This window comes from Patiria miniata, unplaced genomic scaffold (genome assembly GCF_015706575.1).
Source record: "Patiria miniata isolate m_02_andy unplaced genomic scaffold, ASM1570657v1 HiC_scaffold_22, whole genome shotgun sequence".
Classification (NCBI taxonomy): Eukaryota; Metazoa; Echinodermata; class Asteroidea; order Valvatida; family Asterinidae; genus Patiria; species Patiria miniata.
Window position 1 is genome coordinate 1,102,906 of NW_024037061.1, and position 26,891 is coordinate 1,129,796.

The 26,891-nt window shown below is 41.2% G+C and overlaps 1 protein-coding gene across 4 annotated transcripts; it reads right to left on the reverse strand.

The window, feature by feature from the left end:
• Positions 1–2,646: 2,646 nt before the first annotated feature.
• On the reverse strand, positions 2,647–26,461 carry LOC119730530 (ATP-binding cassette sub-family C member 9-like). 4 transcript variants are annotated; one of them, XM_038203499.1, is made up of 32 exons: positions 26,340–26,461; positions 24,180–24,806; positions 23,562–23,804; positions 23,015–23,203; positions 22,345–22,500; positions 21,810–21,965; positions 20,649–20,783; positions 19,707–19,869; positions 19,460–19,500; positions 18,843–19,079; positions 17,843–18,076; positions 17,260–17,338; positions 16,723–16,828; positions 15,620–15,718; positions 14,783–14,948; positions 14,098–14,235; positions 13,782–13,998; positions 12,476–12,681; positions 11,427–11,590; positions 10,246–10,315; positions 9,121–9,278; positions 8,298–8,390; positions 8,003–8,105; positions 7,636–7,749; positions 7,079–7,190; positions 6,292–6,419; positions 5,990–6,068; positions 5,137–5,245; positions 4,538–4,641; positions 4,240–4,373; positions 3,722–3,784; positions 2,647–3,036 (listed from the first exon to the last, which is right to left on the reverse strand). In XM_038203499.1, exons 2-32 carry the CDS (start codon positions 24,792–24,794, stop codon positions 2,905–2,907), a joined length of 4,743 nt encoding a protein of 1,580 aa, XP_038059427.1. In that variant the 5' UTR covers positions 24,795–24,806; positions 26,340–26,461; the 3' UTR covers positions 2,647–2,904. The 4 variants fall into 4 exon arrangements, with proteins under 4 accessions (XP_038059427.1, XP_038059425.1, XP_038059426.1 ...); XM_038203497.1 differs by having other exon boundaries at positions 24,180–24,810; XM_038203498.1 differs by having other exon boundaries at positions 24,180–24,810; positions 26,349–26,459.
• Positions 26,462–26,891: the final 430 nt, after the last annotated feature.

A 26,891-nucleotide genomic window follows, 5' to 3' on the forward strand; every position in this document is an offset into this window, starting at 1 on the left:
ATATTAATGCACACGACAATATTGGAGTACACAAATGCCACTGCAACTAAACTGCGCATGACGGATGTGATGATCGGTTATGCAATCACATCATCGGAGGGAAAAGTTGAAAATTTCGCGTGGTTGTGCAAGACGTAATACAATAATGCTGCTACCACAATGTGTAACCATGGGTACGTAAACTTGTGTATTTACACTTTTCAGTTAAATACTAATATTATGACCTTATGCTTGCAACCTGTTAAACTTTCGCGAGTAATAATATGGTTGAATTTAGTAAATTTCAAAACCGATGGCGTCCGGAAATTGGGCACAAAATCGGCTGCGCCCGCGTTCCCATACAGAGTCATGTACACGCACGAGGCGCACTTGAAATTTAACAAATTCCCTGAAGTAAACATTAAAGAATTTCTCTAACATGGACACATTTTGATAAACTATTATTTTCTCCACTCACGTATCCAACTATAGTTTGTCTTTCTATAAGAAAATTGATTTTCTAGCGGCCGGCGTATTTTTTTCTACTTAGGCCGGCCCAGGGCAGGCCGGCCGCGTGTTGTGCACCAATCGGCCTATAATATAGTCGTGTTCCCTAACGTGGCGCACTTCGAAGCTTACCCGACTTTCCTCGTGTAGTGTTGCCAAACCTCTTTGTTGACAAACCTCAAATTCATGCAATGAAATACTAGTACTTTTACCTTATCAATGCTTGCTATTTTACCTCTGTGAACAATTTCAGTTTCATAAAATTTAATCCGAAATTCAAAAACGGTGGTGTCCGGAAATTGGGCACAAATTGGCGGAGTGTTCCCTAACGTGGCGCACTTGAATAAATCTTGGACAATTCCAAATTAACACTTACGAATTCCTGTAAACTTGATAAATTCTGATAAATAATTAATATCTTTACTTACATACCCAGCCAAATGTTTGTCAGAAAATTATTTTCTTATTTTTCAGGGCATTTTCAAAGGGTTCATTTTGCACTTGAAAATAAAATCGGAAAATCACGCCAAAATAGCTTTTCCTTCTAACTTTGTTACGAGTAAATAAACTCGCGATTTATGAACAGGACCGTTTAGAACTTGATGAAATTTCACTTTCTGTGAAACTTCAGTTAAAAATTTTGCTCTAGGTAGGCGCTACCGGCGAAAAATCCAAGTGCGCCACGTTAGGGGCCGCGCCACGTTAGGGTACATCAACAATACATAAATTATTGCGGGGAATTCGCGCCAAACATGCCAAAGTAAAATATCTCTCCGAGTTGTGTAACGGGTGGTGTAAACTCAAAGACTTATGAGCAGGAATGTTTACAGCTTGATGAAATTTCCTCAAAATTTGAGGTAAAACATTTGCTCTAGTTCAGTAGGCCAAAAATCGGTATGTCATGGGCATGGGCCGCGCCACGCTTTGAACCAGGTTTAAATGCAGGCCCCGGTTAATAAACACCCGTACATGTAATTATTTTTACACTTTCCAAATTTAAACGTGCAACATTGCCAGGGAGGGGTATAGGTATCCGGCGAAGTGCCGTAAACGTTCTTTTCATGTACTTTAAAGGGTTTAAGTTTTTTTCTGAGGGTAGCCCTATGAGTATGAAAGCTAGTATTAGGCCTATAATGTCTCCCAAAAATATGATTACAGAATTGAGTGGGGGCTGTGGTCCGAGGGTTATGGTATTCAACTCGTGTGCCCTACGTGGTACGTGGGTTCGAATGTTGAGGGGGAACTTGGTGCTGGTGCTCTTGAGCAAGGCGCTAAATTTACCATTATTGCTTCGTCCTTTGGATGGGACGTAAAGCCGTAGTTCCCGTGTGTTGCGTAATGCAATGCACGTTAAATAACCATAACACTTATCGCAAAGAGAAGGGGTTTGCCCCGGTGTTTCTGGCAGTGGCACCTTGTGTACCCTTTATAGAACTGCTACACAATGGGTCTCGTATTTCTCATAGTCATAAACTTCTTTACCTGTCTTTAAAAATAGACATAATTATACTAGCGCCTTTATAGTACCTTGTTGGTGGATATGTGTGCTATATAAGACTCCGGTATTATTATTATTATTATTATTATTAGAATAAAAATTAAATTATAGAGACTATAGGCCGATTGTAGTATCAGATGTAAATTTATTTGACATGTCATATTCTATCATCTACTACTATTATGTATTAACTTTGTTTGTTTTTCATCAGAAGCAAATTTGCATGCACATAGATATATGGTTTAAAGTCTATTTTTTTGGCTAATTTAAACAAAAAGGCATCATTCATAAACTTCATAATAAACATTAAACGGCTGAAGGAGTTCGAAAATTATTTTAAAAACTGTTTAATTTTTAAATAACTAAGAAAACACAGAACAGAAAATGTATCTATAAATACACAAGTAACGAAATTTGCAACGTGTTTCAACTTTCATCCGTATGTACAATGTATTCATTGAATGAACAATCTATATTTATGTTATTAAATTTTGTATCATTTCAAAAGCTTACGTTTGTTTATTGGTCATTAAAATACAACTTTAACAAGACCCTGTTTTCTTACCTTAAATAAAAGTTCAGTTTTACCTTTTAAATTTTGAACCGCACGTAAGAGTTAGGACTGTATTAACTTGAATTTCCTTTAATTGCGCTTATAATTCTTACAATTTGACTAAGTTGGTGGCGTTTGTGCGCTTATGGTTGAGACCAAATTTTAATGATGTCCCAGTCAGCTATTTGTTTTTAATATAGCAGATGGTCATACGTCTGATTGCGTTTCCAACAAGGAAATAATTATTGAAACGATTAATGAAAATATAAAATTGGAAACAGTGTCTTTTTGTTTGATATGTATTGTAATTAGTAATATGCCCACCCCCCTGAAATATTTAAGGACAAAAATATATCATATGATTGGTCTATTCCTTGACTAGAGATGTAAACATCCCATTCTCATTGGCCAAGAGTTCCGATGGGCTGCCATATTCGGCTAAGTGACCATCATCCAAAACGAGAATGCTGTCGGAGTCCATGATGGTTGCGATGCGATGCTGAGGATAGGAACATTAAAAACCAAATAAATAAATTAACTAGAGAAAGTGTAAGGATGATAAGGAGACAAAAATGAAAAACCGCATCTTTGGTGTCCAATTTATACTATGCTTCGGCGATGAGTGATAAGGAGGGGTTTCTACCAATTGTTGAGTGTTTCCACGAATACGTTTGAGTCCCCAAAATCGAGTGTTGAAGGCTCCGTGACGTTGAAGCATTCATGACAATTCAAATTACATATATATCCATCACAAGTCAATTCACAAGTCCATCACAAGTCCATCGCAAGCTATATCACAACTCCAACACAAGTCGGATCACAAGTCGGATCACAAGTCAAATCACAAGTTACGTCCCACGTTTATCACAAGTCGACCACAAGTCAGATCACAAGTCAAACACAACTGAGATCACAAGTCCATCGCAAGATTTCGACAAGTCCATCACAAGTCAAATCACAATTGGCAAATCACAATTAAGGTCACAATCAGGGGATGAAACAACACAAAGAATGCGTTAGTCTGTTAAAATTCGAATCGTTTGGTTGAGACAGAAACACTTTTGATTGACGTGTGATATAGCAAGATGCATTTTTGATTCTATTTCCTTGAACGTTTTGTACATCTTTTGTGTTTCACATCTTTCATCTGTCCACTATTATAACGAAACTAAAAGCATACTTACAGCGATAGTTAAGACCGTTCTGTCGGCAAACGCCGTGGCCACTACAGACTGCAGAATCTTGTCCTAAGATTACCAAAAATTGATATCGTTAGTGGTGCTCAAAATAAAATGTTACTACCTTAAAATTGAAACATCTAAGAAACTTTGGAGTTTGTGTAAGATTGAAGAAAGAACATTAGAACAGGATTTCAACCCTTGAATACCGTTTATGGTGTGTCAGACTGGCGGCTCACGAAGAAAGACATTGACATTTAGGGAGGCTGCACGCAGGCCTGGTCAGCTTAGTTAGCTAAGCACCACTACGGTATTCTATAGGTCCCAGATTCGATTTCCGTTCCTGTGCATGTGAACTTGTTTCATCAACCTTATTTTAACATTAGGTAAATCAGTTCCCATTTTACTTTTAGTCATTTTAAAACATTTAAGTTAATTTTGGCGGTTGTTGATGTTGGCAAAGTAAGACAATTCTGTTCTTGACAAAATCTCATTCTAAAACTATTATTTGAAAACAACTTTACCGTCTCCAAGTCTATAGAGGCGGTGGCTTCATCCATGATGAGGATCCGGGACTTGCGCAGGAAGGCACGAGCCAGACAGAACAGCTGCCGCTGACCAACGCTGAAATTCTCCCCACCCTCGGTCACCTTGGCGTCTGGAAAAGTAGTAATAAGAACTCAGAACTTGATCATTGCATCTTCTCCCAGTTACAGACGTACCTATTTTGATCTAATTGTTTTGAGTGACCAACATAATTTCTAGAGAGGTTTTGATAACTTATAAATATTCCAGCTTATAGATGTCTCAATTTCTCCTTACCCAGTCCTCCTTCGAGCTGCGAGACTACCTCCTTGAGCTGTGCAATCTCCAGCGCCTGCCACAAGTCATCATCCGATTTCTTCATCTCCGGATCAAGATTGATTCTGTTGAGGAAGATTTGCACAAATCTCGTTAGAGATGCCTGATAACCAAACACTTGGGCAAATAGTCGGATTGACGTTTACCTCTTCAAGCCAAGGTAAGATACTTTACATTTTTCCGGATTTTGTATCGTGTACAAGGGGAAGGCCTATTCTATTGAATATCTCAGTTTTTTTGTGTACAGGTTTGCAACTGCGTAGGCCCAGTTAATACTATTGGAGTTCAGGGTTTATTTCATGCATATACGCAAGGAAGTCATTTTTTTGCTAGCATTCACCTACTTGAACACAGATTCGCACATGTTCGAGTCGGGCCCTGTGCTTATGCTATTGCACAATTTCTTTCTGTATGCCATACTTGTAAGCATAAATTTGTTTATTTCTAGCCAGCCGGGGTTGCACAGTTGTTTTTTTAAGTGAAGATTGCAGGTGCCATTATATTTTGGGAAAGTTTTATTATGTAAGGGTTAGTAGGCCCAGGATCACAAAGTGCCTTACCTGACAGAACCAGTGAACAGTACAGGGTCCTGCGGGATGATGGACAGTTTGCTTCGTAATGTTGTGAGAGGAACAGTCATGATATCAACATCATCAATTAGAACTCGACCTGTGTAGGAGGAAAGCGCCATCGAAAGATACATCAATACTATTAGTCAACAAGAAGCTAATACCATATCATCCGGTCTACTCCTTGTCTTAGTTTGCCCTTGTTACTGCTGATTATCTGCTCATTGGTGAATTACCTGGGGATGTGGTCTAGTGGTTAAGGTTCGTGACTCATGATCAGAGGGTCAGGGGTTCGAATCCCACTGCTAGTCATATCTTGTTTCCTTGGGCAAGCCATTTCACCCCTACGCTCCCCTCTCCAACAAGGAGTATGAATGGGTATCGACATAGGTAACTCATGATGAGAGGGTCAGGGGTTCGAATCCCGCTGCTAGTCATACCTTGTGTCCTTGGGCAAGCCACTTCACCTCCTCTCGCATCTCTCCACCCAGGAGGACCGGCATTAGCTTGTTAGTAACTCGCAGTGGACTGGCATGTCATCCATGGGGTATACAAATATTCTCAGAACTTGCATGCCAAAGAAACGGCAGATAAACGCCGGCCTTTTGGGCCATATTGGCTTGATCGTAACATAGTGTTTTTTTTAATTCTGACATCTTGCGGAATGACTTTTGATGGACGTCCAATAGAACTTGTGATGCTTAGGCTACAACATGCAGATGTTCATGTCTATTTAATCTTCACTTGTATTTTTCTTACACATCAGAGTTGATATGGCTTGGTTTCAGAGTAGAAATACAAACGTAAAGAGATTTTTCATGAGAATTTGCAGCACTTTGCTTACCTTCAAAGATGTCGATTACTCTGAGTAGAGCCAGGGTCAAAGTTGATTTTCCACTACCCGTTCTGCCACAGATGCCAACCTGACGCCATAAAATAATAACAAAACCTTGCATTTTACTCGCAGCAAATCCGAACAAAAATTGTAACAGACCTTTATTTACCTCAATTGGCATCATAAAATATCTTGAAAAGGGGTGTTATATAAAGTGTATAGCCACACTTTATTGGACATGCAAAGTTCCAACTTGATTGCTTAAATGTTATCTCAAGTTTGAGAAAGCGTACGTAAGTAGAATATTCTACCTTCTCCCCTTTCTTGAAACACAGCGAGACTTTCTTCAGCACGGCATCGAGATCCTTGGCGTAACGTACGGATACGTCTTCGAATTTGATCTCACCCTCCAGTGGCCAATCAGATGCAGGCTCCTTACCTTTATTTACAAATAAGAAGTTATACAGCGTCTTATCTAAAGCCAAATTTTGGAATTGATGTTAAACAACTGAAAATCAAACTTTTGATTTTGAGCATTTTTGATCAGGGTCTGTGAGAAATGACTGAGTTTTTCTGTGAAGTCAACCCTAAGTCAATCGCAAGCCATCCATTCTCCAGTCAAGTGAAAAACAATTCAAATAAACCATGCCAGAGGCATTCCTCTGACATTGTTCATCTTTCTTCAATGGGTCATTCCATAGACGTGGGGTCCAAAACTGTTACTCCTTTTGTTTCCCTGAACATTACACCTGACCTGTGTAATTTGCCATACAAATACCATTAAAATCGAATGTTTCTTTTCTTTGTTTGATAGGTCTTTTGGCTTTAAGACATAATCACTCTAGGAGAATGTTTCATGAATCTACAGATGTAACAGGGATACGAAAAATATATTTGACACCAATTTATGGCCCCAATTCTTGTGATCTTGCTTGTGGTTTTACTTGTGATTGACATGTGACTTGACATGCATGTGATTTGACTTGTGACTGACTTCACGACAAGTCATCTGAACGAACATTGGGTGTCGCATGTGTTGTGTGTGAATTCGCTTAAGCTGCATTTTTGTGCGGATAAGAAATGCAGTTGCCACAATACCTTCATAGGGCTCATTTTCGACATCAGTGTAAAACTTGACTCGCTCCACGCTGTTCATCTGCAATTCGGCTTCCGCCACGTTCCTTACCAACCAATTAAGATACCCTGAAACCTAGAAATAAGATACGCAAGATCGATCAACAAAAATTATGAAATCAAGTGAGACCAAAATATGGAATATAATCTCTAAGTAGTGTCTTCATTTTATGTAACTGTTTCAGTACATTTGAATTTAAAGAAACAAGAAAAGACTAGGCTAGTAAAGCTGATGCGAAACCGTACAAAGTTATTTTTAGTTGAATCACGGATGACTGTTTACTGAAATCTTTTTTTCATGCATCTGGTTTGCACAGTGGGTGAGATTTAGCCCACTCATTGGTAATCCTGTACGATAGCACTGCCCAGCTCTCCTCCTCAGTCTGTAACCAGTATGTCACAAAGCGACAGCCAGCCAGTCCGTCAATAAGAGAAATGGGTACAAAGATGACACTAATAGGCTGGCCCTTTTCGATCAGCAATAATGCAATATAAAAAGTATTTTGATCTCTCTACAATACCTGTAGGGAGTAGGTGATACCCAGTCCCACTAAACTTGGATCGACGCCAAACGTGAGGGCACCTACTAGTGTGGACAAGCCTGCCAACAGCACGATCAAGGAGCCAATGAAATCCTGAAACATAAAGATGGCCGGGAAAAAACCCACATGAGTCAAGTTTTACAATTAACGTTCCTGGAATCCAAGTGGATTGCCACACGACAGAAACTTTAAGAGACTCGTTAAAAGCTACATATACCATGTAGCAACAAGGACATTCAGTAAGATCACAGCCAAACTAGAGGCATTTGAGAGGTGGAGTTTTCTTCAATAGCGAAAGCACGGTGCCTACTATTGTCCAGATAATCCGTCCAACGTGAAACCTTACCAGTCTGAAACCAAGCCACCGGTTTGCTGCTTGAAGGTACAAATAGGGTCCAAGGTTCCTGTCGATGCGAGATATCAGCGTGTCGTAGAAGCGCTTTCCATCCCTGAGAATTGAAAAGTAGCAATACCAAAGTTACTTTCTTGCACCAGTTTGGGATATTGTTATGCTGTGGATCTACGTGAATCTCCGAACCTTGAATGAGTAAATGTGTTTTTTTTTCTAATTTAACGACTGTGAGATTTTGTAAATGTAAATTCTATACTTTGAGCTTTTGAAGTCAAACAATAACACTCACCCATAAGCTCGAATCGTGGACAATCCGCCAAGACTCTCGGAAAAGTACGCAAAGATGGGTGACTTACTTGTGCTATCAATGCGCTGAAGCTCTCTGGAAATGATCGAAAAGAACATTTAAAACGATCACCCAACTAAAAATATCGGTTACCAAAAAAAAAAGTACAGTGATCACTGTGCTCGCCATAAATAAACTGGACGGATATAACATGATTACAATAATGGAGCATTGTTCTAATAGTCAAGGTTTTGTGCCCGTCAAAAAGTAATCTAGTTGAAAGCAATACATTGTTGAGGTCAACTTGCTTTGTGCTTATTAATCACAGTGCGTCCCCGAGGGACGGCCTGGAATCCTTGTTGCACTTTCTCTTCTAGTGACTGACTAACTGACTGACTGACTGTCAAATTTTCGTAAACCAGGCAGTCCAATACTCTCTAAATTCCAAAGAGTGAAATGAGGGACAAGACGTTTTAGAGTGAAAATCACACTCATTTTCTATTGAAATGGTCTGAAAACTGAACCACTTCAGTCGAAGCTCGAGTGAAAACTCGATCTTTACGATTGAAGAAATTTCACTCTAAAACGTCTAGTCCCTAGTTTCCGATTGTGGGAGTGAATCTTCACTCGAGTGAAGTGAATTTTTATCTTTGGAATTTAGAGAGTAATACAGGATTATTCCGTAACGCCAAATGAATAGGCTACATCAGGCTCATTGTGCAGACCAAATGCATGCAAAGACTTCCAGTGAATAGCCAATCTGAATCAGTTGAATAGAATTTGGTGTGCTCTTGGCCCAGCTCTGTTAGCTTGGTACTGCCATTACCTGGAGGTTGTGATGAAGTACTTCTGTAGGAAGTAATAACCAATGGCTATAGGCACAATGAAGACGATGAAGAAAGGCATGACGATGGTGTTGACTAAGATGGCAGCCAGACACTGCATGAAACACTGAAGAAGACTGTTTAACGTCTGGGAAAGCCTCTGCAGAAAGAAAAACAAGAATCGTGCATAATGGCTTGTAGAGCGCGTCCCAAAATACCCGCAACATGTTTCTTTTGCGAGGTTCTAGCGTCGCTGCGCCGGGCGCGGAAACACGTACCGCTAATATTGTTATATCATTTTAAAGCTTGGAATCTTAACTTTATCCCTGGGAAGTATTGGTGTGATTTTCAAAAGGGTTTTGAAATTATTCGTGTTCAAATAATGCGTGTCAAAAACAAACTCAACAGATTTCAATGAAAATCAATCATGCGCATTTTTTTTTCTCATGTAGAAATGGTTCATCATGTTCAAGATGTGACGATCTGGTTGCCTTTTATTTTGTTTTCGAGTCTGTTTGTTTGTTTTCGACATGCCTTTATTTGAACACGAATAACTTTAAAACTCTTTTAAATATCAAACTAATACCCGCCAGGGATAAAGTTAAGATTCCAAGGTTTAAAATGGTATAAAGATAATGGCGGTATTGTTCCCTTGCTTACACTGGAGCCTCGCAAAATAAGTTGCGGGTATTTTGGGACGCGCTGTAGGATGATAATTTGAGTTTGGGAACGATGTACAATCATGTTTAGTTTTGCCCCTCACCGACGAAAATTGCACAACGTTTGTACATTCAGTGAGCTTGCCAGAAAGATTTCGCTGCTTTTCTTGTCCAGAATTCCTAATCACTGAACTACCTTGTTTGTCGTTGCCAGTTGACCGTTTGATTCGATTGTATCATCTGGTACATTTTTTTTTCTATCTGAGTCTTGAAAGATTGAAGTTTAGCCGAAAGAGAATTAAAATTGGTTTTTGCCCTTGTCCGAAGCAAATAATTCATAAGAAGAGTATCAAAGTATTCCGAGAGTACGTCTGTATAAGTATTTTCCGTCTTTATTGAACTGTTTTGTTCACTGTCGCTTAGATGGGCTAGGTTTTAGATTTTATAAGAGTAAATCTTGGTACTTACGCTGTCTATCAATTGAGTGTCGGTTGAGAATCGGTTCAGAACTCTTCCTATCGGTGTAGTATCGAAGAACCTGAAAAAATTAAGAAATTTAATGTTTTTGTTTTATCTTTAGAGGTTTAATGTTTTTCATAAACGTCACACAAAATAGAATAGCCTCGTTCAAAGATATACATGAGCAGTTAAAGGCCTCAGGAGTTAAGATCCGTAGGGAGCGATCATAGCACCTGGGGTTCGCCTGTAAAGGTGACTCGTTCAATCAGAAAGAGGCAGTAGTGATATTGGTCCACTGTACAGTAGTGGTATTGGTCGACAGTAATGATGGTAATTTGTCAGTCAACTTAGGCCTCTATCTTAAATTGTAAGTGTTAACACGCTTGTCTATTGATAAAAGACAATTTTCTTGTGGCTGCTTCTGTCTTGTTGCATTTCAAAGAATGCTTTGGTGGATTCTCGACCCGACTGTTGCGAAACTATCGTTTTGGTTTGCGGTAACACCATGTGGTAATAACTACTTTCGCTCAGTAGATATTTAGTTCTGATAAAAACTTGTCCTGCTTATTATCAACATTCTCTAAGTAGTTTTAGTTCTGATCAGAACGGTCCTGCTTTAAGTTCTTGTCTAAGAACTTGTCTTTGGTCTCAAAGTTTCGACTAGCCTGCTCTAGTCATCGTCAGGAGACTGAGGAGAGTTGGAGATGCTGCTCCTTAAGAAGGCTGTGTTAGGATTGGGAGTGCTTGTGTTGGTAGATTCTGATTGGTTGTCTGTTGGGCATTGTGTTGGAGTGGGATGCCCCTAGTGTGTTCTGCTCGTTCAGGTGTGTCAGTTGGCTGTGGGCCCTGGGCATTGTGTTGGAGTGGGATGCCCGTTGAGTGTCCTGCTCGCTTAGGTGTGTCAGTTGGCTGTGAGTTATGAGTGTTGCAACACGGTATTGGTGATTGTCATATGTTGCTTATGAAATAGACCATTATCATGTTACGGCCATGTTAATTTTTTACCCATTCAAATCAACGCCACCAAAGCGAGGCTGGAAGGAAAAATAGTCTGGTTCATTTTTGCACAAAAACGTTGTCTGTCAGTATGTTATTGGATACAGGGAACATGACTGAAATTGTGGCAGCATGATAAAGATCTATAGCCGATGTCTTGTGGCAAAATTCATCTCTATGCTTATTTTTCCTACCTCAGTGGCACTTGTATGATGTTGCGTAGCATGTTCTGGTGGAGACTCTTCGCAGCAACTAGGGCGGCTATCACGAGTAAGGAGTAGGACACGATCTGACCCACTATGATTGAAATAGAGAGACCGGCATAGCCACCCAAGTACTCCGCTGTCGTGGTCGCGCTCTATGTAAAACCAAAGGTATGATTAGCTCCAAGAAAGTACTCCATCTAAAACCTCTTACGAGGGGAGTGAGGATTTGTGCTCAGTGTATTCGGAACAACTGATAGTTGTCTGGGTGTTTTTTTTAAATAAGATTTAAAACAATTATTAATTTAATTTTGTATCAGAAATAAACACTGAAATAGCCTCTAGTGAATTTTAACACCTTGGCTTTGCGAAAACTTACCTGAATTTTTCTTTGTGAATTACTCGGCTTTGTCGGGTTTTTTTCCTTTGAATAAGAGGGATTTTAATACGGAAGGACGAATCGTTGATGATATATTGTAATTGGATCTAAATTGCTTCATAAAATAGTCGCTCAGGGTTTTAGCGACTTAAATATTGTAAAGATATCTCATCGCATGTGACACTGTTTGGCGCACTTTGGCCTTACTCTGGCCTACTGTGCGACGGTTGGGCCCCGGGCTATTTTTTAGTTTTGGAGTATCAACAAAAAAACCCTCAAAATACGGGAATTTTGTGAGCTAAAACGGTTCACGCCCGTAATGCCGAGGGGAAAAAAGTAATCATGCGGTGCTTATATAGCGCTTTATACCAAAGTTCTCAAAGCGCTTCACAATTATTACCCCTGTTCATCAGGCCATCATGAGACCACTTTTTGCAGCAGCTCGAGATGAGCACAATCTGGTCTCTACCTTCCCAGGTATCCGTGTATTCTCTTGGGTGGAGAGAGGCAATTGTAGTCAAGTGTCTTGCCCAAGAATACAAGCCCCGTGCTCCCCGTCAGGGTTTGAACCACGTAGCACGACACGCGAGTCGAACAGCTTAACCACTGGACCCCAACGCTCCGCAGAGCCACGTGGTCTGTCCAGAAAGTCACATCTTACCTCATTGGACAGTCCCGCTTCGGACCAGGCAGACAGCCAGAAGGAATTACCGATGCTTAACGCTGACGTCACGCCCGTCATGCACAGCACGAAGGCTACGAGACCCCAACCGGCGCTCCGGAGATAGTAGAAGTACACCTTGATGGACACGGAGCCACGGGCTTGTTCCTCCTTCTCTATCAGCTTGCCACCACTCTTTTCCTCGTCTGTGAAAGGACAAAATGTGGATGTTTTCATTCAGTACTATAGCTGTAATTTTCTATACGTAAGCAGAGCTACGTATTATGTCCGGTTATTTTTGTGTATAACTGATGTCATTTGATGCTTGTTTTATTTATTTATTTATCCACTGATATCCTATGTGTCCCAGTAAAGAGAAGACATTGTGAAGAAATTACAGTTTTAGGGTTGGCAGGAAAAGCCCAGAATAGTATTCTGAGGAAAACCCACGGAATCAGGTAGGGACTGAAAACCCAATCCACATATTGGCTCAGGCAGGAATCGAACCCGGGTCACAGCGGTGGAAGGCGAGGAAAGTACCGCTTCACCAACCCGACTCTCAGTTTCGGCTGTAAAGAAAGGGCTCGGCTCAGTTGGTCGAGTGCCGGCACGATGCTCCTGAGGTTGTAGATTTATATCCTGTTCCAGATAATTTCTTTGTTCAACTTTATAATGTGCTTGAAATGCTTGAAATGCTTTAAATAGGTGTTTAATTTGGACAATTACCGTCTGCAATCAGTTATTACTCTCACGGTAACAGTTCGTAACTATCCTGAAAGATTTATGAGAAGAAAACTCATTGATCAACACTGATGGAGCTATTGGGAACCACTACTCAGAGATACTACTCAGAGATAGGAGGCACAAGGGCATGTTATCGGAGGCCGAACCCGTTTTCTCATCAACTTTGGTGGGGGGAAGTTCTGGTCAGTGGCGAGGCTGCCATTGAAGTAAGAGCCTTCTCTTGCCTGGGAACTGGCAACTTTTGAACGGAAGGAGGTTTAGGTCACATTTCTCATTCTACAACAAGGAACACAAAGCTTGAAGAAGCTTTCAAGGCTACGTGGAGAGGTAAATGTACTTTTCAGGGTCAAAATTAACCCGTTATCGGTCAAATTGACACTTCCAAGTATCTTTGACTCTTTTTTGGGGTCATTTTGAACCGGAAACCTTGGCAAAAGTGTCAGCCTGTCAGGCCAAGTAGAACCCGGCCTATGGGTCAATCTGACCGTGGACTTCTGGAGTACGTCTGAAGTGACGATGCTGCATGTACCCATACCAAGAGTCAAATAGCCACTGGAGGTACCTTTGGAGATCTGTTTGACGAAGCTTTCCCTCTTGGACAGCTGCCGCTTGAGGACTTGCCGTTCCTCTTCAGCCTCAACCACTTGCTCCGAGTCTGACCCCGCCCCTTCCGCCTCTTCCACCTCCTGCTGCCAGCTGCTGTAGGTCTCGGGGTCGGCCTTGATAACGTCATCCAGGCTACCCATAGCAGCTACCCGCCCGTCTTTTATTTCAATTATCTAGAGCCACACGAAAATGTACATTGTATGTCAACATGGCATGTCAAACATAAATTGTAAAAGTAAGGAATAATCATTAAAAAAAATCGAGCCACCCACCAGATCAGCTCTGCTGAGGTACTGCAGTTGATGTGTGACAAGAATCACCGTCTGGTTGTTGCTCAGTAGCCAATTGACGATTCCTTCGTCGAAAAGATGGCGGCCAACGTGGACATCAAGAGCTGACAGAGGATCATCCTACCGCAGATAGAAAAGACATCCAGACAAGAAACATTACTTTGCAGTAGATTACAAAAGCTGCATGCATTCATAAATGTGTGAAAACTGAGGGTTGTTTATCGGAAAGTCTTGATGTTTTCCGGACACAAGGGGTGGGCGGGACATTTGACATTTTAGTAGTGTACTTCATGATAGAAATTGGTAGCGTACTTGTACGTATGTATTTTGTATACTTTCTTTCCTGCCGGTTTGCTCTATTAACTTTAAACTAAAGTTTACCCTTTAAGAATGGCTCGTGTGGTCTTTTTTATTCCACCCTTTTCAGTTCTTTACTTCAATGTGTAGTCTCGTTGACAGACGGTATTTTTAGTGGAGGGCGGGCGGCGGCGTCCGCGTCAAATGTGTGTGATGTTATCATATGGCCCACACCTATATTCATATTTTTGTTTGTTTGTTTGTTTGTTGGTTGGTTTGTTTTGGGGGGAGAGGATGTCCTCGCAACCCCATGGGATGTACGCCACTGATTTCTTGGGTATTAATATCTTCATTGTGTCCGAGATATTACCAGGATAATGATATCTCTTCCGGAGTACATGGTCCTGGCTACACTGACTCGTTGCTTCTGACCACCGCTCAAGTTGATTCCTTTCTCCCCAATCTCTGTCTGATCCCCGGCTGGTAAGATGTCGATGTCTGGCTTCAAAGCGCAGGCGCTTATCACGTCCTTGTACCTGAAAGTTAGAATTATGAGTTGATACGTGTTTCAAAGTCTACTGCATGATGGACATGCACAGGAGATTCATCTAACAAGACGTCAAACAGTAAGCTGACTTTATCTGAAGATTTTGAATGATAAAACCCAAATATCAAATTTACATCTTCCTGACAAAATAGCCACCGTACAAGATATTGATTGTGGTACACCCATGCTATATTACATTGGTATCGGCCAGTCAATCCCAGCGAGCTTGGTAGCTTGGGAGTCGGGTAGTTCGGATGTCTGCACTAGTAAGCAGGAGGTCGTGGGTTCAAGTCCCACGTGAGCAAGCTTTTGAATTGTTCTCATGCACTAGCTGACGCGAAGTAGTGTGGGTGTATATGGGGGGTTGTGGGGTACCGGAACAATGGGAGGTACCCCACAAGGCCATTTTGTGACCTTGTGGGGTACTAAAGTGGTACCCCACAAGTTTTTCACGAAATAGATATATGGATTTTACAAAAAAACTAGGAATTTCCAAGGTTGGTTGATCCGTCGCAAATGGAAGAGTTTAACAACTCACAACCTTTCATCAAACAAGTTAAGAGACTTGTTGACTCTTTTTTATGCGAACTATTTTCTGCCTGGAAGTTGTTTTAAGTTATACTCATTCACTTCAAAAAATAAAAATGCCCCGTTTCAAACCTTCTTCTGTTCATTTCCTTTGAGAACAGCACATTGTCTTGCAGCGAGGCGTTCAGCAGCCACGGCTTCTGCGCAGCAAACGCTATGCTTCCCTTTTCTCTGAGGAAAGAAGAGCATCAGCTTATCAATAAAACATTCATTTTGTAATAAAGAAATCTGAAACAAATATAGTCAAAACACAACAAAATGTATTTAATTTTTTTTCTTAGACACAATTAGGGACAATTAAATATTTTTGAGTATATGGTACACGCGTGCAGCTCGAAAAATGTCGACTTTGACATCATCATTTCGTGTGGTTATTTCACCGGATAAACTATCGGCAGTATAAGTCTCCAGTATTAAAATGTTGAAATTATTATAATGTGAGCCTGGTGAAAAGTACATGGAAATGGTGCAGTAATCGGCACATTTTACCGAGGCGCGTGCGTACTCCGTACGCGCATTTCTTAGTTTATTAGTCCCTAATTGTTGTTAGGCACTACATTGTATCCTCTGTAATTTGTTTCGTATCGTTGCTACCTAACATTCTCCAACTGTGTACATCGTAGCTCCGTATTCTTAACTTCGTAAGTGTTTGGAAATGACAATGCTTTTTCATCCTTGTAATTACATTTCACAGCTGGGGGGGGGGGGATTACGCCCCCTCCTCAGATCTGGGCCATTGAGTGATGAAAAATTTTGCAACTTGGTGCAAGCATAGAACAACTTAAAGTAAACTTACACAAGAAATTCCATGACTATAGGTTAAAGGGTTTCTGAATTATCGGCTAAATAAGTATTCATATGTACCAATGAAATTTCTGCTTTGTGTACATTTCATATGGGGAAATTCAGTTTTCAAATATAAATCGCTGCGCGGTAACCCAAGGTCAGAATTGTATGTTTTTGGTATCAAAAGATGCGCAAGACACGAGGCTAAAAAACTCAGGAAAGCTCGGGTCTGGAAACATTTTTTTGCAAGGGTATCGCGGAAAAAAGTGTGGGGGTGGATCCCGCCCCCGGCCATTTTAGGGTTAATATGTCTTTGTTATGTCGTATTATATTATATTTTCATGTTGCCATGGAGATAAACGAATGTTTCCAAATGAAAATCTTGTCACCTGTTTATTTCCACTTTTCCAGAGAGGGTGGTCATCTCGCCCAAAATGGCGGACAGCAGCGACGACTTGCCACATCCGACCTGACCGATAATCATGGTGAGTTTTCCTAAAAAGTAAATTATCAAAGTGTTAATGAAGTGCAAAGAGTCATACATAAAGTGGCCCCTCGTGAGTTCACCATCTATTTCAGTTGCAATATTTTTGACGATTTTATTTTTGATATAAACAGACGTGCATCCGATGTTACTTAATACGTAAGCATACATATTTCACTCATTTATTTGTAAAATATTTCACTAATTTATTTGTTCACAATCTTTAGTTTGTTCAATGCAGTCAAGTTGCTAACATGATTCAATGCGTGTTTCTCTATTTTGCTGCCCACAAAATGACATCGTTTTTATTATACAACGCCCTAATTCAATACAAGAAAATAAATTTTGTTATAGTCTTTGAAGTAAGCATATAGAATTGTCCGGTTACACTAGGGATAGTGTTTGGATCGATGAAGCTTCATTCGTGAACCACAATGCTTACCCGCCGGTACCTCGATGTTGATGTCGGACATAACGGGCGTGCTGCCCTCCGGATCCCAAATGAAATTGCCGTTAGTGATCTGATGCAGAAAACAAGATGCAGTTACATGAAACAATTATCCAAGGAGATACCTACACTTAATTCACTTTGTCACTACCTTGTCATTAAGAATGTCACAATGTGTTACAACTCTGCCACTGTGGGCCACCATGTAGCTGAAAAATATATGCTAGTTCGGAAATCGAACTTCGCATGCACACATCAAGATTGAATAATTCTCATTAATGTGCATCAACACAACCGCGAACAAGATTCTCTGCAATGTTTCATGCAATCAGAAATATGATTGAAACATAGGCGTCAAACTGTTTGGAACAAAAGCAATGTTGTTTCGGAAATTCATACTAATCCAGATCGAGGACATTTCTCCAAAGTTGTTAGTGGTCACCATATTTCTTCATGTATTCAACGGTTTAATGTTTATTCTGCACTAAACACCGCAACATTTTGATGTGCGTTAACGCAGTTTTGGAATACCAACCTTTCAGTATGAAGCAGAAAAGAAGTTAAATGTTTTCCTCACCTTTACAGCAATGTCTGGTTTCAGACCGTCGCCATCTTTTGGCGCGATGAACGCACCATTCACCACTCCCTCCTTCCCAGGGTTCCCGTTGCTGTCCGTGGCATTGTTCCCATAGCTGACTAGCTCTATGTCGTCACCGGTCTGGATCCCAATGGTATTATGCGTGCTGAGCTTGCCACCGTTCGTCACCTCACCAGGCTGGCGGAACTCCACATTGGCTTCTTGGCCGTTAGCCTAAAAAAATATTAAGATTGAAAGTAAAGACTTTACAATGGGAACATTATGTTGCACTAAATTCCTATTTTCAAGGGCGCCGATGACTGTATTATCTTTCCCCCCCAAACTGGGGAGAAAATATAAACAAAGCATTGTGGGTAGCAAACTAACAAGTAAAGCTGGTCCCAGTAAAAAAAAAAATAGACAGAAATTGATACAGGTTTGCCATCTGAATGTAACGTTTTTCTTTTTTCCTGTCCTTTCATCTTTGCCGTATCCCAGTGATTTTTAGCTCGCCAGCCGGGCTACTTAAGGAATAGTTTGACTAGCCCGCCGCTGTTTGGACTAGTATTTGGCTAGCGGGTTACCGCTAAAGTCGTCATCAGTTTTTAGTCGTCATCAGATATTAGATTCCTTCTTTGTATTATTTTGCCGTCAGCAGTCACGGATTTTCTGTCTGTCTGTCCCGTCTTGTTTTGTTTGTAGTAGTTGTTGTTGTTTTTTGTCTGTACGGGCTGTTTTTCACAAACCTCGGCTTACTTAAATAGCTTCATGTTCTTTCTTTTCTCTTGTACATAGATCATAATTCTTATTATATTATTAGTTTCAAGCATACATTATTTTTGTTTATTATATTCGATATAAAATTATATTGATTTTGTTATTTGCCTCTGTTCTAATTTTCTCTACTGAATTATCGATGTATTTTTTTAAAAGGAGTATCGAATACATGTCTTCTTGAATAAAATTGAATTGAAAGTCGAACCCTGGCTAAGCCGCTTACCGATTTGATCACCGGTAGTTTTTCTCCGTCGATCAATGCGGACTCGTTTCCCTCGACCTCAGGGGCCAGGAGGAACTTCCGCAAGCGGTTGGTGCTGACGACTGCATTGACGGTCATGGCCAGGGATATGGGAAGGAGGAAGAGCGGTATCCCGAGTTGGTTGAAGAGAGCCAGAGAGGAGAAGGTGACGTCAGGGGTCAACGGTAGGCCGGTGAGGGCGGTGTAGGTTCCGAACGCCTGGAAAGATATACGGATAACATGAACACAAGTGCGATCAGGAACTGTGGTTCCAAGCAGAATCATTTGCATTAATTTATTCCAAGAGTACCCACCGAATTATTATCAAAAAGCTTACTTTGATTACAGATCGTACTGGTACTAAACACCCCCTTAAAATTATTCCATCTGGCTTGCTGTCATTTAGAAGAATTCAAGAAATAGGTGATTACCAAACAATCAGTCAATTGACTGATCGTTGAAAATAAAAAAGTTCGGTAGATATTAGTTAAATAAACAAACAAAGTTGAAAAAAAAAGCTTCCCGAGTGTTAAGCAACTTCTCATTTTAGTGCAAATATCTTGAAAGAGAAGTACAAGGGAGATATTTTGTAGACTTACCACTAATGTGACCAAAATTGGCGTGGCAGATGTCAGTAACACTGAAAGAAGGAAAACGTACACACAAATTATATCATTTTCTACTTCATTGTACTTGTCAGAATAAAAGAGGCCTTATCACTTGCTCACAAAGTCACAAGACATTACAACTATTTTGATCTTCTATTTATCCCCCTCAAAAATTGAAGAGCATCTGCCAACTTTCTTGAATTTCATCCCTTGCTATCCAGATGCAATACCAACGTACTCGTGACAATGAGAGCAAAGTTGATCTTCCTCAGAAAGCCGAGCTCCTGCTTGCGGACGACTTCGATGGCTCTGCCGTAGATATGCTCCCAGGCGTACAACTTCAGCAGTTTGATGCCCTGCAGTAACTCGTTGGACTGCTTGAGACGCTTGTCAGAACAGCCCTGATATTGAACCAAACATGACAAGGTACCAAAACGTTATGTTTGTATAGTTTTTAGGTTGGCGTGTTTTAAAGGGGTTTACAGAAGGCTCGTGTTTTACGTGAGCAATTCAGAAAATATTTTGTCGTGCGAGGGACATGCTGCTAAAATTTGAGGTGGTGTAGCGTTAGTCTTGATTAATGTACTTTCAGAAACATTTGTCTTTCTCCATCACTTAGGTAGAGCTAGTGCCTAGTGCACCAACTTTGGTCTATGTGAAATTGGTATTAAAAGAGGCTTTCTTGAGGATCCTTCGGACATGCTTTCAAACCATCACAAAATTATGAGAGATTTTTCAGTTCGTTTCATTCAAGAATTTCAACACTCCATGACGTGAAAAAGATTTTCATCTTTTGAATATCTCATGACAAAGTCACATGTACACGTAGGCCCATCGAATAGGGTTAGAGTTTCTGAAGCCTGGGCTGTACAAGGACTTTGAAACTGGCTTAATTTTAAACGAATGAGGGCGTATAGGGACACGAGTAGACATGAATCTAAGGTTATAGACCTTATTCGTGATTTTCGAACGTGTTCCCTGAATCTATTTTATAAATTGTAAACTGTTAAAATGGACGTGGCTACAGCTCAAAATATAACTTTTTTTTTTAAATCTTTAATTTTCGATTGAGAAAAGTTATAATTGCCTCTACTTTTTTTCCGGAAAATGGCATCGTTACGTGAATAGCCTCGTTTTCTAAAAGTCTGGCCACATTAGTGTCAGTGTGACTTGGACTTACAAGAATATCTTTCTGTCGCTGGGTTAGCACCTGGGTAACCTTAAGTTGAATTGGTACGACGAGAATAAACACTGCAAAGCCCAGCAGCGCCGCAAAACCCATCTGGAAGTACAGCAGCACCAAAGTCATTGTAATCTGTAAACAAAAGCCAAAAAACTGATCAAAGAATCGTTGCAAAATCGCGCTGTACAGGGTGAGTCGAAAAGAACGAAACCCAAATGGCAAGATCAATTTGTGAATGAAGTTCTCCCTGTAGCACTTTCAAAATCTAGGATATAAAAGCCCAGACATTAGGCTTTCTTTTAGTACAAGAATAATTCAAGTCACTTATGTGCTTTTCAATTTACGGAATTTTGGACACAAACACCGCTTTAAAGTTCTGTCCATAGATCACAAAAAAAGGGTAAGTGTTCTTTCAGCAAAACGAAAACAAAAGTCCGTAACTTGAAAAGAACATGAGTGATTTGAATGATTCTTGTACTAAAAGCCAGCTCATTGATTGGGCTTTTATATCCCAGATTTTGTATCCCAGATTTTGAAAGTGCTACAGGCAAAATCTCATTCAAAAAATTTGTCCTGCCATTTGGATTTTTTTTCCTTGTACCTCACCCTGTGTATCAGGTGTCAAAAGTGAAATTTGGGCGGTATATGATTAGTTCACAAAAGTCAAACTTGGGCGGTATATGAGCAGTTCGCAAAAGTGAAACTTAAACAAAAATCTTCTAATTTATTGGTACCAGAGGGTCAGCCTAGACTGACTCATTAACAGACTGTAATATATTGAGCTGGGCGGTGCTATCGTATAGGATTAACCCGTAACGCCAATGAATAGTCATTCTGAATCAATTGACTACATTTTGTGCGCTCTAGGACCATGTTTACTATAGGGTAAGTAGTCTTGTTTTGGTAGTGAAAATAACTCAAAGCAAAGAAACCTCTTTAGAGAACAAATAATGATAAAGAAATGTTCAATTAAAGATGTGGTAGACAGTCTTTGGAACGATAGTCCAGGATAGGTCAATGGATTCAAGAAAGGCCTGATAACCCATTCCACATATCGACCTGGTTGAATTTCAACCCGGCTCACAGAGGTGGAAGGTGAAGCAAGTACCACTGCGCCGACCTGACTCCCCTAATTCTATAATATGTGTTATTTTTTACCTGAATAGGGATGGCCCACAGGTAGTGAAAAGTCTGAAACATGTACAGGACGGCCATAGCGTCGGTCGACATGTGATTGGTGATCTGGCCCATTGTCATCTTGCCTCCAGTTGTCGCGTAGGTCGACAGTCGCAGAGCTTTCTCGTACACCATCGTCTGTGGATGACAGGTAAGCCAAAAACGTGACCTTTGTGTGACATGAGTACTAGCTCTGTTATACCGTCGTTGATTGTCGTGTTGCTCATCAGAAAGATTTAGGTGACCTTAAGCGTGACACGAGTTGTCATCGTCATATCACGGCACTGACTTTATGTTATCGTTTGTCATAATGTTCATGACAAAGATATACGTCCTTGGATGAAAGGTAATTGCAAAGATATACGTCCTTGGATGAAAGATTACCCTAAAAGGTGACCTTTAATTTAATGCGTCATAACTGTCATCGTCATATCATGGCAGTTATATTCTAATGTCATTGGTTGTCACAATGCGATAAAAATGTGAACACAGCATGCAGAATGTGACTTATCGGCACCTGCAATGCTGTCCTAACGTTGACGCTCTCCAGGATTGTCCAGTGGAAATTCGTCTGGAGACACGTGAGTCTGGAGACTGACGTCAGGAACAGCACAGCCACCAAAACGAAGCCGTTCGCAAAGTATTCAGTGATGGTGACACTGTGAGGTTGAGGCTGGAAAGCAACAAAACCATGTCGACATTGGGTTAAATCAGACTCATTATCACCGTCATATAACCAATTGAAATACAGTGTAGTCGGCATTGTTTGTTTACTTTGTCCTGCCTGGCGAAATAGCTTTACCACGGGAACACGAAAGGACTTGGAAGCTTTATCATCAATAAGCTGGCTCATTCACAAAATTATTTGCCGAGTGCACTATACAAGTTTTGGCATACAGGTGTCGATTATGGTAAATCGTGCAGGCACACCTCATGCAATGTATGGGTTTTAAGAGTGCAGATGGGTAAATGAACTTTATAATAGAGGATGTACACGCATAGGTGGCCATCGAGCCCTGTTGCGTCCGCAGTGAACATCGATAGGTGTTTATTATTGATAATTAATGTGGCAATACCTGTGGCTGGCCTTGTAAGTATACTATGTTGTTTAACGGACGTAACCCCTCATAAGCCCTTTTACGTCCGTAGTGAATTTCGGCGGACAAATAACAAATATACGCAATTACCTGTGGTTCGCCTGTTGGGTAGACGATGCTGATAACATAGGATGTAATACCTCCCACGCACAGTGGGCCGATAAGCGCTAACACGTCCGCAATAAATTTCAGGACTGCAGCCCCCAGAATACGCCATCCGTACACCTTGACGTACACTTTCAGAAGAGAAGGCGACTTGCCTTTCCGCTGTGCTTTTGCCTGGAAGAAGAAGAATCGATTATGTTTCTTTCAAGTCATGGCTTAACGAACGTGGCCGTTTGTAGATCTCTGAAAAAAGGCATGGTCAGTAAATGTCTTAACGAGCTAGTAAACGTTTCCACTTTGTCTTAATGTTTTCCCCCCGAACGTTAGTAATCACGTTGCTCATGGTTAAGTCGGGCCTGGCACACTCTAACCTTGACAAAATCGGCAAAGAACCGATTTAGAGTATGCAGAGTCAATTACGTAATCCACGCACCTCATCTGGAGACCTGTGGCTTCCACGCAAACTGAACTACCTGACCAAACTACAACTATAGAGATACTTGCGAACTCTTCATGATCTTAACACACCAACCTTTTCCTCGAGGAAGGCCCGTCTGAAAATCTGGTGATTCAGCCGAGCCCGGTGCCTGGTTGGAATGTCTCCCAGGTCCTCGATCTGAATAGGCTTCTTATAGCCGACGGCTAAGAGCCAATTGACCCACCAGTAGCTCAAGTAGGACGCCAGGTTTACGTTGTAGTTCATGTAGCGCATGTTGGAGTTCTTCAGATCCTCGTGAAGATCTTCATCGGAGGCGCTGCCGAAGCACTTGAAGAGCTGAGGTACGAGGCAAAAGTTTGAGGAAAGGATGCCTAGTTAATACCAATAACATTTCGAAAAGACATTGGTATCTGTCGATTAAGTTGGCTTATGATTGGAAGCTGAACAAGCAGAAGCTACAGGCACTTACGCATTGCTTCTCCGGTAATCTGGAATATTGTCATATGATTTAACACGGATCTTTACTGGGAAAAAACACATGGGGTTAGGACCTGGAGGCAATGCGGGTCTCATTGTCACCGAGGCGTTATGGTAACTAGAACGTCATCAGTGGTGTCTTACTGTACGTAGCCATCTTGTCATGACCGTCAAACAGATGCTGACGATGATACTTTCATCCGCAAGAAAACTGTAAAAAAAAAGTATACCTACCTTGACTATGATGCCGTAAACCTCTATTAGAAAGAGCAGACCGAAGCAGACGAGCAACAACACGGTGATGTCAAATCGCACCACGTTGAAGTCAATCTGCTTCTGGTACTCCAGGCTTGCCATGCGGATGCCTTCGCCGCCCGCTGCTGCCAACCAGTAGACCAACAGCAGGAGGGACATGGCCGGGGATTGCCACAACTCCATGTGATGGTAGTAGATGAGTGCCAGGATGCTAGCCAGGAAGGCCGTGCTGCCGTAGATGTACAGATGCGGCTGGGTGGCCTGCCCGAAGGCCCGGTAGGTCTCATCCGTCAGGATGCCTTCGCCGATAGAAGCACCGAAGACTAAGATGGTCACTGCCCCAAGTAGCCATCTCAGCTCGTGTCCTGGATGCATAATCAGGTACCTGGTGTGGATCTTCCTGTAGCCTGAGCAGCATCCTAGCACTAGGAGGAGTAGAGATGAGAGTACGAGGAATGCAGCGTGTGGCAGCACCGAGAGACCGTCCACGAAGCAGGTGTTGCCCAGCCAGTCCCCTGATGATCTGCTCAGGTCGGAAGAATTCCGACCGCAGAACCATTCCCACTGCGGATCCAACATCGCCATCTCGCCCATGGGTACTTCAAGCTACCTGTTGAAAATGGGAGAAAAACGCTGGTTAATGTTGAATGCTGATCGGTTTTCCACCGTAGTTACCGTTGCAATTAGTAACAAACTTGTTGTCTTTGTGTGCAAACTTGAAAAGTGTTGTGCTTTTACTTCTCCTCACTTGGTATGTATTTGGGTAGAAATGGAAATTGTTAGTTCAGCTTTAAAGTGACACTGTCTAGCAGAGCCGTGGACACATGTTTTAGTGTGGATGATCATGATTCATACGTTTATCAGTAAAAACATGAACTTGCGTCACATATACTTTGTAAACCACGAACAGCCTCTTCAACAATTTAACGCATATAACTTCTTTTATAGTTTTGCCACCAGTGCCGTCCACACTTCTGACACACTTGACGGTAATATTCCATATTTTATGTGTGTCATGATTGTTGGCCAAATGATGATTTCATGCGGTTGCGGTGGTGCTACATCGCCAGTGTTCGTGTTTCAGATAGCGCAAATGCCATAAACCATGGACTACGCACAGTGACTGTGCATCAGCAACCATATACGTGCATCAAAATATAAGCCAATGTTTAAACAAACGGGTCTTTCGCTATCGTGTTGATTTGTATTCGTAAAATCGCATTGAACAGTACGATAGGTATCCGATCATAATAGCAAACAAAACACAACTGAGAGTGGTACTGAAGTATGGCTTACCATCAACTATGCAAAATCATTTCCGATCTCCATCTGTTATGTTCATGATAGTAGCACGTTTTGAGTGTTACAAAAGTTATCTCAAAGCTTGGGATTGAATTTGAGGTGGGGTAGATGGGAAATGGGTAATTGAATAATTGGCTGTTAAATGCCTTTTTTATCGACCATTTTCTCAGCTTTTGCTGCTGTTGTATGATCCCCGAATGCCTGTCTCCACCGTCTGCTCCATCCAGGAGTATGAATGGGTACCGGCATTAGCTAGGGAGTATTTCGGTGATCTAGAATCCAAGGGCGTTAATCGCTTTTCAAAAGTGGGTGGGGGGACATACGTTGATCAGAACAAGTGCGAGCGCGAAGCGCAAAGCCCTAACGGCATGGGATTCTTGACGCTCTGCAATGGTGCAATCTGAGGTAATTTCTTTATTTACAAGTGCCTTTTTTCTAAACAAGTGCCCTTTGTCGCCCTGAAAAGCGCCTTTATTGTCCGTTAGTTGGCATCATCGATTTTGAACAGCGCCCCCCTCGACAGATGGTTCCCCACTATTTAATTTTACGGATGCCAAGTGTCCGGAGGAAAAAAACATGTCTACATTTCAGCACGGATGTGCAAGTGCCCTTTTCAAGAAATGTTTACCCCCCCCCCCACTATTACCTTGCAACGCCCCTGAGCGCTCCCGACTCTTATGAATATTTTCAACTGAAATACATGTATTACAAATAAATAGTATTTGTAATACCTTAGAAGCAGTTAACCACTTCAACTACGCGTGGTAATCGCATGTGAGACAGAAATCATGGAATATCGTACATTATAGGACACTCTGAACTCTTAAAGCAACTAACCTGATGTACCTTTCCAACTCGTCCAGGAGCAGTTCAGTCGTCTTCTCCTCGCAGTTTCCGTTTGTCTCAATGATCCAGTAATGTGACAATAATGCTGATGAAACCTGATGAGCTGAGTCACAATGTCTTATCAGATAATATTTATTATCAGATGATACAATTATTGACATGTTCCTTCAGTGTGGGCCAGCTTACGTAACAGCAGTTCCAGACGCGTGTTGCAAAAACGTGCAGACCGGTTTCTTATCAGGGAGAGGCCGATAATCAGTGTTCTATTTTCAGATGTTAAGATGTGCCAAAGGTCAAATAGGTGGAGCGGACTATGCTGACGAAATCGCTCAAATAAATGAGTGGTTCGCTTTGTCGTAATTTTAACTTAACTGGCGAGTGTGCAAAAAGGCTAAAAAAAAAAGCTGTAAAAAAAACTGTAAGCGCCTTAGTTTAGTTGTGGAAGATAGCAAAATCCTTGTTTGAATTCGAACTGGGTGTATAGTGTTATAAAGTGTTACTTTTATATGTTACGCAGAACCTTTCTCTACACCCAGTTGTCCG